Genomic DNA, 20,700 nt, shown 5'->3' on the forward strand with positions numbered 1-20,700 from the left:
TCAGCAGGTTGTTTAGCCCCGTCCTTTCACGGTATCCTGCAGAATTGTGCTAAGTATGTTATATTACCACGGTGGCTTTGACTATTCTGCTTATTTTAACATTCAGCCTCTAGCACATTCAGTTACACAGCTTCTATATCAAGGCCACTGCATCCTTTTTTAACATTTTTAAATGTTGAGTGAGGAAAGGGCTCAAGGTTCAGTGTTTCTAGAACCTGGGCAAACCACAAATTTGGTTTTACCCCACAAAAAGCAAGCAGTCTGTCATACCTCCAGCCCACTAGGGACACCAGTCAGTTTTTTTGCCTGGTTTTCTTTCTTTGTTTTGCATACATGCTCATCTTCTACTCTCAGCCATACTGATGATAAGAATCATGAAAGGCCGGGCGTGGTAGCTGACACCTGTAATCCCAGCACTTTAGGAGGTCGAGGTGGGTGGATCACCTGAGGTCAGGAGTTCAAAACCAGCCTGACCAATGTGATGAAAACCCCGTCTCTACTAAAAATACAACAATTAGCCAGACGTGGTGGCATGCGCCTGTAGTTGCAGGTACTGGGGAGACTGAGACAGGAGAATTGCTTGAACCCGGGAGGTGGAGTTTCCAGTGAGCTGAGATCACACTCCTCCACTCTAGCCTGGGAGACAGAGCAAGACTCTGTCTCAAAAAAAAAAAAGGAATTGGCTGGGCGTGGTGGCTCACGCCTGTAATCCCAGAACTCTGGGAGGCCGAGGCAGGTGGATCATCTGAGGTCAGGAGTTCGAGGCCAACCTGGCCAACATGGTGGGACCCTGTCTCTACTAAAAATACAAAAATTAGCTGGGCATGGTGGTGGGTGCCTATAGTCCCAGCCACTCAGGAGGCTGAGGCAGAAGAATTGCTTGAACCCGGGAGGCAGAGATTGCAGTAAGCTGAGATCACGCCACTGCACTCCAGCCTGGGTGACAGAGCAAGACTCCGTCTCAAAAAAAAAAAAAAAAAAAGACTCATGGACTCTCAGTCTCCTGAAGACCATGTGTTTCAATGACTTTTAACATTTTTGTTTTATACTTTTAAAATGATTTCACATACAGGTACCTTTGATCTTATAGATACTGGGGAGTGGTAGGTGGTAGATAATGTTAAGTAATGCCCTCATTGTGTGGGTGAGGAAGTGAGGCCTTAGTGTTGTTCTGACTGTGCTCAGCCACACATTCTTCTCATTGCCCACACTCCCCAAACAGTGGAGGTTTCTTTTATCTTTGGGACAGTTCTCAGATCAATAAAGCCTTTGACCAGAGAGCTAAATTTAAGGCTTTGGGAAATATAAAAATAGATTTGAAACTGCTAGACCTGAGTTCTAGCCATTAGTGGCTAGGTGATTGTGGTCAGATCACTTAAATTGTGTGTTCTTATCCTTAAAATTGGCAATACTAAAAACTACCTTATGGGGTGGTTGCAAGGTTAGATGAAATCGTGTATTTGAAATTTCTATGTGAATTTTAAATTACTATAAAGATGGGAAATGCTGTTTCAACTTTGGTTCTACATCCCTATTCCCAGTGGGGCAGTCCTGGTTATCATAAAATGATATTTTTCTCTTGTTGAAATTAAACTTGCTCTTATGACCTTTAACTTTTGCACAACTGAGAACCATTAAAATAGATTTCCTGGATACAGTGATTGTCAAACTATGGGTAAAGCGCACTGGATAATTGTAGGTTGGTTCGTTGGTTTGTTTTAAGGAATATTTTTATTTTTCAAAGCACTGTAAAACAAATTTTCTTAGAAAGTCTGGAATATGAACATTTGTATGCTTACAAAACTGCCAAATGATGCATGGCTAGTGAGTCTCAGAGTATTTCATTGATGCTCAAATGCTGCTTGTCCGTTTATTTGCCTTCTGTATGCATTAGGAAACAGATAAGCTATAAGTAGTACCAGCGTTTTAAAATATGGTAGAAAAGAGGCTGGGCCAGGCTTATGCCTATAATCTCAGCACTTTGTGGGGCCAAGGCGAAAGGATCACTTGAGCCCCGGAGTTCGAGACCAGCCTGGGCAACGTGGTGAGACCCTGTATCTAAAAAAAAAAATTTTTTTTTTAATTAGCCAGGCATAGTGCTACATGCCTGTAGTCCTAGCTACTTGGGAGGCTGAGACAGGAGGATCCCTTGAGCCCAGGAGTTTGAGGCTACAATGAGCTATGATCACTGCACTCCAGCCTGGGTGTGACAGAGTGAGACCATGTCTCTTAAAAAAGTGTATGTGTGTGTGTGGGTACACACACATAGATATATATTAGAAAGAATGAGGAATTTTCTCTGAAAATTGGGGACTATTTTTAAATCATTCTTTTAAATTGTAGTAAAATGTACATAATAAGATTTACCATTTTAACCATTTCTAAGTGTACAGTTCAGTGGCATCAAGTATATCTCATTGTTTTGCGGCCGTCACTACCATCCATCCACCCACCTTTTTTCATCTTGCAAAACTGAAACTCTGTACCCATTAAACAACAACTCTCTATTTCCCCTTCCCCCAGCCCCTGGCAGCCACCACTCTATTTTCTGTCTCTATGAATTTGACTACTCTAGGAACCGAATATAAGTGGAATCATACAGTATTTGTCCTTTTGTGACTGGCTTATTTCATTTAGCATCATATCCTTAAGGTTCATTCATGTTGTAGCATATGTCAGAATTTTCTTCCTTTCTCAGGCTAAGTAATATTCCATTGTGTGTATATACCACATTTTCTTTCTCCTTTCATCTGTTGGTGGACACTTGGGTTGCTTCCATCTTTTGTCTTTTGTGAGAGATGCTGCTGTGAACATTGAGTGCACAAATACCTCTTCCAGATCCTGCTTTCAATTCTCTTGGGTATATACCCAGAAATGGAATTGCTGGATCATATGCTAATTCTATTTTTAACTTTTTGAGGACCACTGTTTTCCATAGAGGCTGCATCGTTTTACATTCCCACCAACAATTCACAAGGATTTGAGGAAACAATTTTTATAACAACTCTGCAGTACTGATCTCGGTGTTCCACAGAGTAAGCAAGAAGACATTCGTTGCCCCATCAGTGCTGCTTCTTAGAATTAAAAACTTTTTTAAAAAAGTGCCTCTTGGTTTGTGGCACTTCATCATCTCTTGAGAAGTTAAGCAAGAGAAGCTGTGTTTTCTCAAAGGTTTATAGTCAAGACGGGCATTCTTCTCATAACTTTTGGCCTGGCCTCTTCCTCATTTCCAACTGCCGTCTCATGATACTGAGAAGTCCAAGGTTGATCATAATATGTGTTTTTACTCTGGAAAGCTTATCTTTCTGCAGATTTAATTCTCTAAAATGAACTTGGAATGGGGCATGATGTTTGACTTTTGCTTCTAACTTGCAGATGTCACAAATGGTTTCTCAATGCTAAGAACTCTTTAGAGTGACTAGATTTCATTTTATTTTATTTCTTTTTTAGGGTGACTAGAGTTTTAAAACATCATCTCTCATCATGAGACTTCAGGGCTTACACCCCAACTCAGACAGAACATAGATTTCCAAAGCCACAAGGCTGGAGCAGCCATGTCCTCTTTTTTGGTGGGGCTCATATTTGGCCCTTCCATGTCTGTCAGTTCAGCCTGTTCTACTCGTCCTGTTCATATTCCTAACCAGAATCAGAATGGGCCTTGAGCAAGCCCTTGGTTTTATTAGCCTATGTAAGTAGATACCTGTCCTCTTTTTTTTTTTTTTTTTTGAGACGGAGTCTCGCTCTGTCGCCCAGGCTAGAGTGCAGTGGCACGATCTCAGCTCACTGCAACCTCTGCCTCCTGGCTTCAAGCGATTCTCCTGTCTCAGCCCCCCGAGTAGCTCGGATTACAGGCATGTGCCACCACGCCTGGCTAATTTTTGTATTTTTTGTAGAGATTGTGTTTCACCATGCTGGCCAGGCTGGTCTCGAACTCCAGACCTCAGGTGATCCACCCATCTCAGCTTCCCAAAGTGCTGGGATTACAGGGGTGAGCCCCATAGCCGGCTTCTCTTTTGATATTTTAGGGGAGGGGCTGGACGTGATGGCTCACTCCTGTAATCCCAGCACTTTGGGAGGCTGAGATGGGTGGATCACTTGATGCCAGGAGTTTGAGACAAGACTGGGTAACATACAGGGAACCCATTTTTTTTTTTTAAAAAAAAGTTTTAAGTTAGCCAGGCATGTTGGCATGCATCTGTAGTTCCAGTTACTTGGAGGCTGAGGTAGGATTGCTGGGATTACAAGCGTGAGCCGCTGTGCCTGGCCAGTTTATCTTCATTTTGTCAATAAGAGAACTTCAGTCTAGAAAGAGTAAGAGATTTGCCCAAAGTACTACACAAACTTAGTGTAGAACAGGTCTCCTGTTTCTTAGTACCTTGTCTACCTCTCTGTTAGACCATCCTGCCTCTTCCCTACCTTTCACTTTATTCTAACAGTTCTGCTTATTCTGTTCTCACCCAAGGCATTTGAGTAAAATATGGAACTTGACCCATATTCACTACTGTAATCACAGGCACCTGTGGCTTGGTGACCCCCTAGCCCATTTAGTCTTCTTACTTAAAAGAGACATTAATCCCCTTTTATGTACCAGACACTTTATTTGTACACATGCATTAATTCTGATAAATATTTTTAATCTCAACAACACTTTAAAGTAGTTCTTAATCTGTTTACAGGTGAGAAAATTGCTTAGAAAAATCAGGCAACTTAAATTCAGGCTCTTTTACTCCTTATTTTTTGGGATTTTGCAGGCCCCAGCTAAAATTCCAAAAATGTATGGTATCACAATAAAAGGTAAAAATAAATCAATAAAATGATACTCTCTATCATTTTTTTTAATAACTTCAGCTTATATTCTAGATTTAGGGGATACATGTGCATGTTTGTTACCTGGGTACATAGCATGATGCTGAGGTTTGGGGTACAATTGATCCCATCACTCAGGTACTGAACATAGTACCCAATAGTTATTCAACTTTTGTTCCCCTCCCTCAAACACACACACACACACACACACACACACACACACGCACACATACACGTTTAGAGTCTGGAGTCAGTTCTAAAAATATCAGAGTAAGCCTAAAAACTAAAGCAAAACTTGGCTGAGCGCGGTGGCTCACACCTGTAATTCCAGCACTTTGGATCACCTGAGGTCAGGAGTTTGAGACCAGCCTGGCCAACATGGCGAAACCCCATCTTTAATAAAAATAACAAAAATTGGCTGGACGTGGTGGCAGGCGCCCGTAATCCCAGCTACTCCGGAGGCTGAGGTGGGAGAATTGCTTGAACCCAGGAGGCAGAGGTTGCAGTGAGCCGAGATCGCACCATTGCACTCCAGCCTGGGCAACAAGAGTGAAACTCTGTCTCAAAAAAAAAAAAAAGCAAACAAACAAAAAATACTAATGCAAAACTGGACCATTTTCTTCTCTTCAGAATTGTCCAACTGCTTTTCACAAACATTTCTTAGGAAGATTAAATCATTACTAACAATTTATGAGTAATTTGGGAGTTTCATTGGTCTATCTCCTTAAATAATTGAGAATAACAGTGTCAGTCTTTCTACATTTCAGGTATGAACTGTCCCAGAAGAATGGCTTTTGCCTTTCCATCCAAAGAAGCCACTTCTCATAACTCATGGGGAAAAAAGATCTTTGTTCATTAGACATCACTAAGTCACGATATGCTGATGTGAAGCTTGATTGATGTTTTTGGATCTTAAGGAACACTTCTACCATTTCCTACATTCACCACTCTCTTTTCTGTGCTGTTCTTCTCCATGCCCCATCATGATACTTGGCTTCAGTGTGTTTCTATTAAACTGTAAGGGAAAGGACAGAATTTATAAAACAAAGGATATCAGGGCCAGCCCTTGATGCAGATGGGAGGCCTCCAGGCTTCATGATTTATAGACTGTCAGCATCCTATAGCCTTTCTTGTGCCTCCCATTACATCCTTTTCTCAAGTTCTTCATTTTCAATGACCAAAAATGACCAGTAATAGCTTTAGATGTGACCTCTTCTAAGAGTCCTTACATTTTAAAGCAATCAAAACTTTAGTTAAACCAGAAGAATGAAACTCCAGTGTGGTTAAATATCTGAGTCTTAGTATCAGCTAGCTCTCTTGCTTACTTGCTGTGAGATCTTTGGCAAGTTACTTTAACTTTCTGGAGCTGGTTTCTTCATTCATAGGGGAGAAGGCTGAATTAGATAAGATATGAGGTTCTTTCCAATGCTAACCTATCTGATAATATTACCGTTTTCCCTGGGACCATGTCTATGTGAAGACTCATATTCCTGTATTGATGGAGATAGGCAGACCCCTAGACAGATACAGAGAGAACTTCAGAGACAAGTCCAGGCTCTACCATATCTAATCTGTGACTTTGGGCAAGTTGCACATTCTCATAGTCTCTGATCTTCATTCTTTTAAACTGTATTAGTATTCCCAAACCCAGGGGTTTTTGAATAATGAATGAAAATATTTTATATTATGCTCTACAAATGTAAGTGATGTCCATCATTGTGATGGCACCTGGAGGCCCACTAAGTCACTGGGAGCCTTCCTTCCCTGTGAGAGTCCCGGGAGTCCAAGCAGCTTTTCGCACAGCTGTCCACCTTACATAGACATGGCCTGTGCTTTCACTCCCAGCTTTGTGCCTGGTATTGTTCTGTCTGCAGCTCCTCCCTCCCACATTTCTGGTATTTAAGTATTCCCAAGCAGCCGTGACCATACAAGTTATCTATGTGAATAGCCTGTTACTTTGAGGTTTGGTCAGAAAGTAAGCCCGCCTAAATCAGGCAGTTTACACCATTCTGTCTCACCACATGTACATGTACACTCATGTGCTTCTTTACCTTCCCACATGCTTTTTGCTAATGACTTATAAAAATATTAGATTCTTGAGCCAGGTTCAGTGGCTCATACCTATAATAAGGTCAGCAACTCAGGAGGCTGAGGCAGGAGGATTACTTGAGGCCAGGAGCTCAAGATTGTTCTGGGCAGCATAGCAAGACCCCATCTCTACTAAAATGAAAAATAAAAAATATTAGCCGAGCATGGTGGTACGTGCCTGTAGCCCTAGCTTCTCAGAAGGCTGCAGCTGGAGGATCTGTTGAGCCCAGGAGTTCGAGGCTGCAGTGAGCCGTGATCGTTCCACAGCACTTCAGCCCAGGTGGCAGAGCACTATCCTGTCTCTTAAAAAAAAAAAAAAAAAAAAGGCCAGGCTCAGTGACTCACACCTGTAATCCCAGCACTTTAGGAGGCCAAGGTGGGTGGATCACCTGAGGTCAGGAGTTCAAGACCAGCCTGGCCATCATAGTGAAACCCCATCTCTGCTAAAAATACAAAAATTAGCCGAGTGTGGTGGCGCACACTCATAATCCCAGTTACTGGAGACTGAGGCAGGAGAATCGCTTGAACATGGGAGAGAGAGGTTGCAGTGAGCCGAAATTGTGCCATTGCACTCCAGTCTGGGCGACAAGAGCGAAACTCCATCTTAGAAAAAAAAAAAGATTGTTCTTCAATTCTTGTTCTTTCCACCTCCCCAGTCAAGCCAAAAGGCATAGATGTGGCAGGGCATCTCAGGGGAAACCAAGAACTGGGATACAAAGGTTCATAAGACCCTTCCCTACCTTCAGTCATGCTTAAGGGCTGCAAGAAAATTGAGTGCAGGATGCTCCAGAAGATTCCTGATGTGGCAGGAAGGTGGGGAAAGGCTTAGAGGAGATGGTATTGAGTGACAAGTACAAAAAAGTAGAGGGACGCATCTCCATTTTACAGATGAGGAGATAACGTCAGAAGGTCAAGGAACTGTGCCAGAGTCACAACATGTCACCAGAGAGGCTAGAATTCAGAATCTGAAAGAATGCTAGCCTGAGGTTTTGCACCAAGATAAACTGCTGCATGAAAGACAAGCAAGTAATTTTGGGTCTTTACTTTTTATCTATTGCTTTTCAAGATTGCAAATATATGAGTGCTAACTTAAAAGAAGCAAGTAATTTCATTTTTTTAAGTGACAGTTTTTTGAGGAGAGAGGAATGAAGCAAAAACTAGTGTTTGGAACAATGCAAAGTTAGACTTTTTAGGAAAACCATCTTATTTTTACCAGTATGCTGAAAATTATTAGAGATATTTTTAACATCTTATAATGTCATATACAGTGTAAGGTTAATGCTAATATAATTACACTTGTATACTTGGTTACTGCCCTGTGAGGGTTTTTTCCTGCAACTGAAAAGCTTCCTTTTTTCTTCCTTCCTTTTTTAATGTTTTTATTTATTTATTATTTTATTTTATTTTTTTGAGACTCACTCTGTCACCCAGGCTGGAGTGCAATGGCACGATCTTGGCTCAGTGCAGCCTCCACCTCCCGAGTACAAGCAATTATCTTGCCTCAGCCTCCTGAGTAGCTGGGACTTCAGGCACGCGCCACCATGCCTGGCTAATTTTTGTATTTTTAGTAGAGGCGGGGTTTCGCCATGTTGGTCAGGCTGGGACTATAGGCATGCACTACCACACCTGGCTAATTTTTGTGTTTTAAGTAGAGATGTGGATTTCCCTGTGTTGGCCAGGCTGGTCTTGAACTCCTGTCCTCAGGTGATCCGCCCACCTCAGCCTCCCAAAGTGCTGCGATTACAGGCGTGAGCCACTGCACCCAGCTATCCTTCCTTTTTTTAATATAAATGAGCTATAAATGAGATATGTAGCTTATTGTCGTTTAATTCAAAGTTATCTACATTCCATGGACTCCAGAGATGGTGAATTGGCTTTACATATAAGTCTTTTTCTGCAATGTGTTAATTATACTGAAGAAAATTATCTTGCCAAGACTCTGAAATCCATTCTTTTGTTTGACCTGTGTAGTTACAGTTCACCTAAATTGAAGATCACCTAAAATTTGGTTCCTGTTTTTCCATGAATATCAATTTATTTCTTGCTTATCTCAATTCCCAAATGGCCTAGAAGAATACAGATTTATTACAACGTTATATACACGTTCTTGGACTTTAAGTCACTTCTTTTTCTCAAGCAAACATTTTAATTTTAGTTACCTTAATGACATTTCCATGGTTTAAAAGAACGTTGTTGATGTGTCTTTAATTGGGCAAGTTACAGAATTTATGTGATCTGAGTCTCCTCTTAACAGGAAATATGAGCTGTAAATTCCCTTCTTCCTATAAGATTCTATGATTCATTATTTTGTTTCAAGTTAATGCTTTACCTTTAATAGCTTAAAGGTAAATAGAGGGTTCTTGATGGATCGGGCTAAAAGAATCGTTTTGGAAGGAATCCTAATGTGTACACGTTGTCAAAAATTAAGTTACCAGGTGTGACAAGTCTGGTGGCTCTGGCGTCCTTTTATTTCTTGGCCAGAAGACTCAAGAGTAATCCATTTTCAGGCTTAAGTGAATTTTGTGATATTTGACCATAGAATAGTATGACTGCCAACATGTCACAGGTGCATAGTTGGCAGACAATAAATGGTCGTTGAAGTCAACTTAAGTGTGTTTGAATTGATTATCTTGGTGAGTTATAAACTGTTTCTAAATAAAGTTCCCCCCAACCCCTGAAAAAAGAGAGAGATGCAAAACTAAGCCCAGGAAGGAAAATGAACATACAAAGATTTATATGCAGATGTTTATGGCAGCTTTATTTTTACCAGCTTAAAAACTGGAAACAACCAAATGTTCAGTTGGTGAATGGATCAACAAAGTGTGGTACAGCCATACAATGGAACAGGACTCAGCAGAAAAACAGAACAAACTATTGATACTTAGGACCACACAGATGACTTCATCTCAAAGAGATTATACCAAAGGAAGGAAACCACACACAAAAGACTATATACTCTGTGGTTCCACTTATAGGAAATTCTGGAAAAGGCAAAGCTGTAGGGACAGAAAGCAGATCTATTGTTACCAGGGTCTGTGGTGAGAGGAAGGCACTGACTGTAAAGGTGTATGAAGGAATTTTCTCAGGTTTTGGAAATGTTCTGTATCATTTCAGTGGTAATGATATGAAAGTATACATTTGTCCAAACTAACCACATTGTACACTGAAAATGGGCAACTTTTATTATATGCAAATTACACCTCAAATAAAAACAAGGAGACACACCCAGGGCAGCATCTTGAATGCCTTACAAAGTGACTACTTCACTTGAGGAAGTAATCATTTTTAAACTTCTAATTTTGAAAGCCTGTTGTTAACAAGATATTAATAGCATTCATTTTTATGGTGAATCTGTACCAAATATTGACCCCTAAAATGTGTTTGCATAAAGAATAGTGAATGATCCGCTGGCTTTAATATCTCACTGCATTTTTGCTTTCTTTTTGTCTCTCTGCCCAACGTAGAAAAACTAATTGAGGGACTCAAATCTCCTGACACTTCTCTTCTGCTTCCTGACCTCTTGCCTATGACAGATCCTTTTGGTAGCACTTCCGATGCTGTGATTGGTAAAGTCATCATCTCTGTTTGTTTCTTCAGTCGTGCATGATATGTGTGCCTGTTTCAAGCATGACAAGTACCTCGTTAACCAATCCCTGGGGAATAGCCCTGCCACCCCAGAAGCCAAGGCTATTTAATCTCACTTGTATCACTCAAATGTGTTTTCCTTGCTTTTTGGGGGTACAACGTCTATTTTTTGCCTTTCTTGATATCTTGAGATTTCTAGAGTGGATCTCTTATGAATGAGGAGGAATGTGGAAAGTTTCGCATTTAGTTAGAAAAACTTTAAAAAGTTGGTTTCTAACTAGACTTTACCTTTACTGAACTTAATGAAATTTAGCAGATTCTTCTTCTTCTTTTTTTTTGAGACAGAGTTTCGCTCTTGCTGCCCAGGCTGGAGTGCAATGGCGAGATCTCGGCTCACCGCAGCCTCCATCTCCCGGGTTCAAGCAATTCTCCTGCCTCAGCCTCCCGAGTAGCTGGGATTACAGGCATGCACCACCATGCCTGGCTAATTTTTATATTTTTAGTAGAGATAGGGTTTCTCCATGTTGGTCAGGCTGGTCTCGAACTCCCAACCTCAGGTGATCCACCTGCCTTGGCCTCCCAAAGTGCTGGGATTACAGGGGTAAGCCACCATGCCCAGCCCAGATTCTTCTTTAGAAGGCCCATGTACATCCAGCTGCAGTGGGACGAGCCTGGGAAACACAGGAAGACCCCATCTCTACAAAAAAAAATGTTGTTAATTAGCCAGGTGTGGGGGTGCACACCTATGCTACCAGCTCTTTGGGAGGCTGAGATGGAAGATCGCTTTGAGCCAGGGGGTTTGAGGCTGCGGTGAGCCCTGATCATGCCACTGCCTTCCAGCTTAGGTGACAGAGACCCATCTTAAACAAAATTAAAAAATTTAAAAAGGTCCATGTATATACCAAGTATCAGTAACTGAGAAAACATTTTGCCCACTGTTTAAGCCCCATAAATAGAATCCAGGGCAGTGGCTTGGTCTGCTTCCTCTCTCACATTTTCCTGTGTTCCAACAGCAAGGCAGGCAAGATTTGCAGAATGTCCAAGGCCCCTGTACTCCAGGAGGGTCCAATCGTGAGGCACCTAATAATGCCTTTGGGCAGAAAGTCCTAGAACTCAGAAGTGCCATGACCTTGCATAGGGGTAGGCCTGCAGCTGAGGGGTGTCACGTGGTGCAAAAGGCCTCCCAGCTACATCCTGGGATGGGGTTTGAGATGGATTAATGGCCTTTGCATGGGACAGAGGATGTTTGCCCCTAGGTTTATCCCTTAATAAAAGCGAAATTACCAGAAAAAAATAAGGTGCCTTTCAGCCCATCTCTTCTGACATGGAAGAGGTTTGCTGAGCGGCTTATGTTCCGAATTCGTTTATGAGAACTGATCATTAGTGAGACTGGCCACAGTGTTTAACCTTGCACACGCATGCTCAGTGAAGCCTAGACACTCAGAGCAGCAGAAATAAAGTAACTTATTGTTCTTTCCACCTTGCCTGAGACTGGCATTTTAGAGACCTGTTAAAAGAAAGTCTTCACATGGCTGGGTGCAGTGGCTCACGCATGTAACCACAGGACTTTGGGAGGCCAAGGTGGAATAGATCGCTCGAGCTCAGGAGCCAGACACCATCTCAAAAAATGAGAATTAAAAAAAAGAAGAAAGCTTCACAGAATTTCCTAAAGAAACTTCTGACTCCCTTTCCCTTGCCCTTTCCTCTTCTTAATGCTCTGTTATGAAAGAAAAAGCTGATGTTGCTGTTGAGAGTCTCATACCAGGACTGGAGCCCCCAGTTCCCCAGCGCCTCCCATCTCAGACGGAATCTGTGACCTCGAATCGCACAGGTCAGTCAGGTGTCTCTGCAGCTGCAGGGACTGGTCGGTGTGGTGAACCTGTGAGCCAGTCTTTTCACCTGGCTCAGTCAATCCTGGGCTTATTTTGAAGCCCAGGTAGTTCCTCCTGAAATGGACACCCTGAATTGTCACAGCCCCAGCTTCTAGATGTTGAGGGATATATTTCCTTGCTAAAGAACTGAGTACTTTTTGGAGCCATGTTCTCTGTGGGGTGATCTCTGGGCTTTCTCTGGTTACAGTATTTCTTTATTCAAGATTCTTTTCACTGGTGGCGGGATCACTCTATGTCCTTAATTAAAGAACTCCACCTAGCTGTAAGGATACCCTTAACCCTCCAGATTGCTGTGCATCTTTCCAGTTTACCAATGCCAGTGATGTCCATGCAGCTCATCTTCTATGTATTGATGTTCTGTTCCCAGCACAGTGCTTTAATCTTGTATAGGTAATTTGCTGTAAAATTGTAGGCAAAGTTGAAGTCTTCCCGAGATCTAGTATTGCTTGTACCCTAATTTCAAAATTCAGTCTTAATAGAATTTCTTAACTGCCCACAAGTACAGATTTGGTAACCTTCTTTTTTTTTTTTGTCCATAATTCCCTTGATAAAAGTATCTGGTTTTCAAACTTGGATAGAAACAATTAGAAGCCTAGGAAATGTGAGGATAAATTCATGCAGGTGAAAAAAAAATTACCTCCAAAGACAATATGATTTATTTTCCTTATCCTCATTTGAATGTTTTCTCCTAGAAAACTTTCTCAGAAAACAATTCCTGTGTTAAAATGCTTAAACTCAGGCCGGGCGCTGTGGCTCACACCTGTAATCCCAGCACTTTGAGAGACCAAAGTGGGCGGATCACCTGAGGTCGGGAGTTTGAGACCAGCCTGACCAACATGGAGAAACCCCGTCTCCACTAAAAATACAAAATTAGCCGGGTGTGGTGGCGCATGCCTGTAATCCCAGCTACTCGAGAGGCTGAGGCGGAAGAATCGCTTGAACCCAGAAGGCAGAGGTTGTGGTGAGCCAAGGTCGCCCCACTGCACTCCAGCCTGGGAGCTGGAGCGAGACTCCATCTCAAAAAGAAACTTAAACTCTGAGTTTTTGTCTTGGTTTTCTGAAATCAAAATCATGTTCAAAGGGCCAATTTCAATGTAAAGAATCCTAGCTAGAGGCATTGTGGGTGGGAACCTGGTTGAGTTCTAGAAGGTACTGTTTAATCTTGTCACATTCTGCTAATAGTAAGCCAGAGGCAACCCTCTCCTAATCAGTTTGGCTACTTTGTCCTATAATAACTTCATTCTATGAGTGTTTAGGGAAAGTTTAAGTGAAACTCTAATTGTAAAGTTTTTTCTCCCAAATGGCATTCACTAAGAACTGAGGTGCTAAAGTTAGCTCAGCATCCAAATCACAGACCTGTTTAACCAGCAACCTCTGAGCAAAAAATTATCCTCTATTTCTATATTAATGTTAAGAGGAATCTAGAAAGACATGTTTCTATAGATGAAAATCCAGAAGGCTCCACACATTTCTTTTGTTTTTCATTTTACCACTTTGGCTTGTATGTGTAACGTGTAAATGCGGTAACTTAAAAGCTAAGATCTAATCTCATGATATTGTTGTGTGTGCCACTTAATGCCATCACTGACCTGGGATGCTGTTAATCTGGACTCAGATTCTCTCACCGGGGAAGATTCCCTGCTTGATTGCTCTCTGCTCTCTAACCCTACTACTGACCTTCTGGAAGAGTTTGCCCCCACAGCAATCTCTGCTCCAGTCCATAAAGGTAAATGCTTTCTTCTCAGGCCCATGTGTGTCCCTAGAGGGGAAAGAACTAAACAACTTTTGAAAGTTTTTCTTATCAAAAGTCTTTACTAGTGAAGTTTTAAAACTACCTCCTTATATGGAAAACTTGAGTATCTCCTAGATACTGTGTTATAATACCTCTCAGTGAGAATATTTGCTAAGATTTAGACGACAGGCCAGTTGTGGTAGCTTAGGCCTGCAATCCCAGCACTTTGGGAGGCTGAGGCGGGAGGATCACTTGAGCCTAGGAATTTGAGACCAGCCTGGACAACATACGGAGTCTCAGTCTCTACAAAAAATTTTTTTAATTAGCCAGCCATGGCAGCATGCACCGGTGGTACCAGCTTCTCAGGAGACTGAGGCGGGATGATTGCTTCAGGCCCGGAGGGCAAAGCTGCAGTGAGCCATGATCGCACCACTGCACTCCAGCCTGGGCAGCAGAGCAAGACTCTGTCTTAAAAAAAAAAATAGCAGACAGGTACTAAAAATAAATAAAATTAAATCTAAAAAAAGACCTAGACAACAGATTGGTGAACGTATTTCTTTCTGGCAAGAACATAGAATGCAGATATTGCATGTTACCTTTAAGAGCTAGATACCTTTGCAGTTAATTCAAGTAGATGGTTGAAGTGACTATCTACTGTCTGCCTATAATGATCATATGATGCTTGTTGGCCTTAGAATGTAAAATGGTTTTATCATATCTGATTCAAAGTTATTGCATAGTGATGACTGCAGTAAAGAAATAAGCATCTTTCCTCAAAAGTCAGTCCTGCAAGGTTGAACTTGTAGAAGTTTTGAATTTTAGTTCACCTTCAAGTCATGATTGGTTACTGGATTTCTCTTTCTAATCTACTATTTTCATTTTTTAGTCTTGGGTTAATAGTGGTCTGAAATCCTGCTGGACAGAGGTAGCTTGAATCAGATTCTATTCAATGAGCAGTTTGTGACAGTGTCAGGCTCAGTGCCTGGCTTACTTTGTTACTGAACTTTCTGTGATTGGGTAGTGAAAGTAGTCTTCTGGAAAGAGAAAATGCATAGAAAAGAAAGAGCTTAAGTCCCTTCAGGAGAAAATTCAAGAAGGAAGACTCCCCAGAATGACTAAAAATAATCACCCCTGTGGTTTGCAATGGTAGTAGCTGAGTTTTTGTTTTTACCCCGATGACATTAAAATGATTATGTTTTTATAGATTATGTAGAGGGAAGTTACCTATTTAGACAGTGATGTCTGGCAGGAGTGTATCAGCAACAATGTAGAATTACAGAGAAGCATCATTTGCAAAATAAGTGCTCAGCCAGCACTTGCTTGCTGTTAGGATAGCTTTAATTAGAATGGAAAAGACTATTCTAACAAACTTCTACTTGAGGCCTCAGTGCATGTGATCTTGTGCCTCAACGTTCCCTGAGGCTTCTGAGTTGTTTCAATGTCTTTTTTTCCCAGCCACAGTGCAGTGAGTCCTTCCAGCAGTATTTTGTTTGCCTTGTATACAGTGGTTACTTCTTAGAGAGCCACCAATTCTCTTCCTCCTCCCCTGCCCCGCCCCCCGCCCCGGTTTTGAGTTTTTCAAATATTGTTCGGCCTCTGTTCCCTCAGTGAAGACAAGTAACTTATTCCTATGCCTTTGTGGATTAGTGACATTGAAGAGATACCTCACAATAATTACAATTAATGTCTTATAAATAATATAATTCTTCCAAGAACCCTTTTCCCTAATCATTTATAAAAGTCTTAACATGCCCAACTCTAAAGCATTTTTTTCTATATCTCTGTATTTTCCAGTTTTGCTATTTTTATTTCAACTCAGATAAGTCCTTTCACCTTTGAAAATAACAGGGCTGTACAGTTGAGATCTTTGTGCCTCTTTCACATTCTCTCATTTGCTAATCTCTGCCTCTGTTGTTTCTGCTTGTGTACTTGCGTTCTGTATTAAGCTGCAGAAGATAGTAATCTCATCTCAGGTTTTGATGTCCCTGAGGGCTCGGACAAGGTGGCTGAAGATGAGTTTGACCCTATTCCTGTATTGATAACCAAAAACCCACAAGGTAAGAAAAAGGATGGGGAAAAGAGAAGAGCTTGGCCTCAGTTCTCTTCAAAATAGTCATGCACCTAATCTGCAAGGGGGAAGAAAAGCATCAACATTTAATGAAGGACATTGGGGGTAATGAGAATCATTGTAGGCTGGACCAATAGAGATAGATAGAGATAGGTATCTTTAAAGTTTGACCATGGTGTTTATTTAGAGAGAAGTATTTAACAGTTGGCCAAAAGTTAGTTTTTACCATGAAGCCAAAAGCAAAATGATCTTCAGTCAGTGGAAACCTGAAGGTATATATCAAAAGCACATCACATTTTTTATCGTGATTAGAATAATCCGTAATAAATATTTTTTCCAAAGAGATTAACAGCTGTGTTTTGGTATCATTCACATCTTTTTGACATTAATGGAGCATCCTTTTTCAACTTTGATGGATGAAAATCATTTGAACATGCCATAAAACACTAAATTGCCATAGGACCATCTATTTATTTTTAAAAGCATATTCTTATTGCAGTGTCTTAATAACTAGTTTCTCCCCAAAGCAAAAATTATTGATTTTTACTTTATCAAAGGGAGATGGCTTGATATTATCAGGAAGTTGGTGTATAGCCAGCAATTCTCAACCAAAAAAACTATTGATTTGAAAATAGTGCCCTCTTTGCAAGATGTCCTGCCTATACTGTGGTGTGCGCACAGAATGCCTGAGCTTTTGGTGGGAGGTGGTGGACAGCTAACTTATATGTTTCAAAATTAACATGTAAGGGTTTGCAAATGTAAAATATTGCTTCTCTAGGGTTTGGTTTTTTTGTTTTTTTTTTTTGTTTTGGTTTTGATTTTGGTTTGGTTTTTCTTCTTTGCTTGCTCTGCACATCTAAACCTTAACCCTCTATGTTTTGTACTGAATTCCTATCTCTCCACTTCCAGGTGGGCACTCTAGAAACAGCAGTGGGAGCTCTGAGTCCAGTCTTCCCAACCTAGCCAGGTCTTTACTGCTGGTGGATCAGCTCATAGACCTGTAGCCGTGACCCAGTAGCAGATGCAGTTCTGTAACCTTCATACCGTAAAATACGTTTTCATTACAGAGTTATGAAAAAAATGATTTTTTTAAAAAAATCTGCAAATAAGGGGCCCTCCAGCCCTTTTCTCCTACCCCTTGCCTTCTCCTGTAGAAATGATAAGGAAAGAAAATCACTCGGCCCTCCAGATATTCCTTGGCCAGTTCCTCCTTGTTAGTTTGCTGTGTGTTCTCATTACCCTTCTTCAATAGCATTATCTTAAATCAAACGCTAGATGCCATGAGCTTCACCTCTGCTGGAATCAACTCCACCAAAAGCTTAACTGTAACTGAAACTAGTGAATTGACACTTTTGTCTCGTTCTTGCTAGGAATGGCCTCCCAGATCAATTCTCCCAACCCCTGTCTCCTTTCGCCAGATGCTGATGAATGTATTTCCCTGTTTTTGCTTTTTATCCTGATGCATTTTCATGAGGACATGGCTACTTCCGTTGGTCTTAACTCTAGGCAGTAGCCTGGAGATGGGTGTGTGGTTTAAGAAAGGGTAAAACTTACTGACTGGTAGTAGATATTTGAGAAGAGAAATTGAGCCCAGCTCTAGCCAACCAACTTTGACCTTGTTTGATCATAGACTTAGCCAAGGGATTTTACACCCCATGCAACCTACCCAGCATTCGTCCAGCTTTCTGGCTTCCATTGAACCGTGCTTTCTCAGATCTGGAGACGTGACTGCAAGTATTTGAGATCCTTGGATAAAATGTGTACGTTATATAAATCCCAAGTATTGCCATTCCTTTTCATGTTAACTGTTCCAAGTGGGATCTCAGAATTAGACCAAAACAAGACAGTGGTGGTAATATGATACCTTTTATTAGAAGACTTTTCACTGGGGCGGGGGTGGGGGGAGGATAGGGAGGGGAAGGAATTGTAGCAGAAACAGATGTATTTTTCTTGTGATTTTTATTTTGAATCAAATATTGTAAATTGTGTATAAATGAAGATGCTGAATAGTTCTGTTTCCACTTGGCATTTCAAGTCTGATATCAGATGTCTGTACAGGGTTTTGATCTCTTTCCCTTGTATAACTACACAACAATCCTACAGTGTAACATATGGAATCATTTTGAATAGACTTGTGTGTTGCTATAAGCTTTCAGCAGGTCCTCTGTCTCTAGAATAAGCATGTCGTTTATTTTCAGATAATCAGAAATAAGTGTGCTGACAAGCTGGACACAATCTGGGTGTGCCCAGCTTACCTTTCTTTCTGATGTTTAAATTGAAGGCTGCAGCCAATGGAATATGTTCAGTTGGTTTTCCTTGGCTTCCTAGATTAAAAAAGAATAATAAAACAAAGCATAGTTCTTTATTAACTTTAGGATATTGTTCATAAAATAAATAAAGGCCCCTGCACTAACATGACAACATGCCTCATGGTCACCCTCTGTATATGTACTTACTCATTAAAGCGTATTTTATTTCTTTATGTGGAAAGCACTTTTATAAAACCACCCTTTTGAAAAGAAGTGGGCACAGGAACCCCACTCTTGTTCTTTTCCTCTAGTGCCATTGTCCATCATCAAAAGGGAAACTCTTAGTTAATCAGATCTGTATAAATAAAATTCCAAGTCCATTTGCTTGTTTTGCTATCTAGTACTTTTGTTTCTTCTTCCTCACATTTGCACTTTACGGGGGAAAAAAGTTTAACAGCAACAACAGCCTATAAAACACTGCATTCTGGAGGGCAAGGTTTGACCCTAGGAATGTGCGAGCAGCCTTTGAAAGGCATTGGAGGAAAAGTCTGAATCTTCCAGCCTTCCTTCTGTCTTTCAATACTTCCTGTGCTGGCTGAAACAAGATGAGCTAGGTAAAGGCCTCTAGTTGAATAACAGACCATTTCCAAAACTGAGAGAGGCACAAGCTTCCTGCCGAGGATTAAAAAGCAAAAGATATCCACAAAGGGCTCTCTGTGGTTGGATGGCAGTGAAAATAGGACTTGGTTTACCCCTTTATGGACAGGAAAATTGCTGCAGGTCAGAATTGTATTCTCTTTCCTGGACATAGAAAGAATGTATAAATTAATGAAGGAAATGTTTATTTTTAAATAAGAATAATGTTTGAGTTCTATGTTTTCATATTTGATTTTTTTCATATATACATGTTAGAAATATAATGAAATATCTAGTTTCTCAATTTAATTGAAACTATGAAGAGTACAGTTTAGAAATAGGTATCTCTAAATTGTTCTTTTCATGCATTACCCATAATTACATTGAGATATATTATCTAGTCATTTGGCTCAGTAAAGCTTAATGGAGGCAGTTAATGAAAATGAGCAGACTAGAAGCCAGAGACGGTAGTAGAAGCCTGAGGGAGATAATGACAAGGAGTTGTCTTGGGCTTATTTAGAGTGAGGCCTCCTCAAAGGGGAGAACTATTTTTCTGTTAAGGAACACATATGAGTGCTTTGGTAAACAGAGCCTTCCTTGGTTTAGGGCATCATCCCTGAGCTAAAAGAGTTTATTTGAGTTGAGCATAGTGTCCTGGTACTGGTACGTGTAGAATCATAGCCTGAGCTACAAAGGGACCTTGAGACCATCCTCTAGTCCACCATCCTCTTCATTTTACAGGTGTGGGACCTGAGCTGGATTGAACAGGGTCGGGGGAGAAGAGGCCTGGGCAGGACAGGCCACCTGGGATCTCATCCTGGCCCTTGCCAGCCACTGGCTGAGTGACCTTCAGCAGGCACTTCACCTCTTAGAGCTGCTGTTCCTTAGAGTTATACAATGGGTTTGGACTAGATGGTCTTTAAGATTATAGAAGTGTAGGGCCCTAAGTATATATTATTATGTTTAGAAGGGCTGTGAAGGATTTATATAATCCTGATGTTCTTCAGTTATCTTCTGTAATTCCTGCTATTATGGTAGCAGTGTTTACATTTTAAAGAATTATAATGGGCTTTTACTAACTTGCTCTTTCTTGATTATCTGAATAGAAGCCTAAATCATAATCTTAGAGATTTTCCTTTTTAAGTATTACAGAAACACATGCATGGACACACACCTACCTATTCTAATAAAATGGTGTCAGAAGATTTCTTTTTAAATGTATAATCAGGAATCTACCAGTTTAAAACGGGCAAATACTATAAGCATATGTTTCTGATTTGCTTTTATTCCAGCTATGTAAGAGGAGTAACTATAGCAGAAAACATCACAAATTGATTTTTCCCTTTACAACATTCAAATGAGTCCCAACGTTTTCAAAAATACATACCTCAGAGGAGATAAGGCTTAAGTGGACACTTCTAAGTGTGATTATAATATTATAATTAATGATTTCTTTAGCAGACATATCAGAATTTTGACATCTAACTAAGTGTTGTTCCCTTCAATGTCATCTAGTTTTACTTAAGAAGTTAATACTTATTCTAATGATGCTGGCATCCTTAAAGTTATTTTTGAAACTCCTCTCCTTAGAAATAATATCAAGGAAGGTAATAAGGTGTAAGAAAATCAGTTATATTATTTAAT

The 20,700-nt window shown here is 40.7% G+C and overlaps 1 protein-coding gene across 12 annotated transcripts in view; it reads left to right on the forward strand.

Annotated features, from left to right (window-relative positions):
• The window catches only part of AAK1 (AP2 associated kinase 1), a 193,431-nt gene that overhangs the window by 158,623 nt on the left and 14,108 nt on the right, over window positions 1–20,700 (forward strand). For 3 of the 12 annotated variants that reach the window (XM_055243318.2, XM_063617849.1, XM_055243319.2), the window contains 4 exons: window positions 10,359–10,460; window positions 12,209–12,310; window positions 13,987–14,097; window positions 16,050–16,160. The exons of 4 other annotated variants lie outside the window; for them this stretch is intronic. In XM_055243318.2, coding sequence (XP_055099293.1) covers window positions 10,359–10,460; window positions 12,209–12,310; window positions 13,987–14,097; window positions 16,050–16,160 — 426 coding nt within the window. Of the gene's footprint in view, window positions 1–10,358; window positions 10,461–12,208; window positions 12,311–13,986; window positions 14,098–16,049; window positions 16,161–17,080; window positions 18,801–20,700 lie in introns of those variants that run through there. 5 more of the 12 variants (XM_055243324.2, XM_055243325.2, XM_055243321.2 and 2 more) reach the window with 3 other exon arrangements.

This window comes from Symphalangus syndactylus, chromosome 14 (assembly GCF_028878055.3).
Source record: "Symphalangus syndactylus isolate Jambi chromosome 14, NHGRI_mSymSyn1-v2.1_pri, whole genome shotgun sequence".
NCBI lineage: Eukaryota > Metazoa > Chordata > Mammalia > Primates > Hylobatidae > Symphalangus > Symphalangus syndactylus.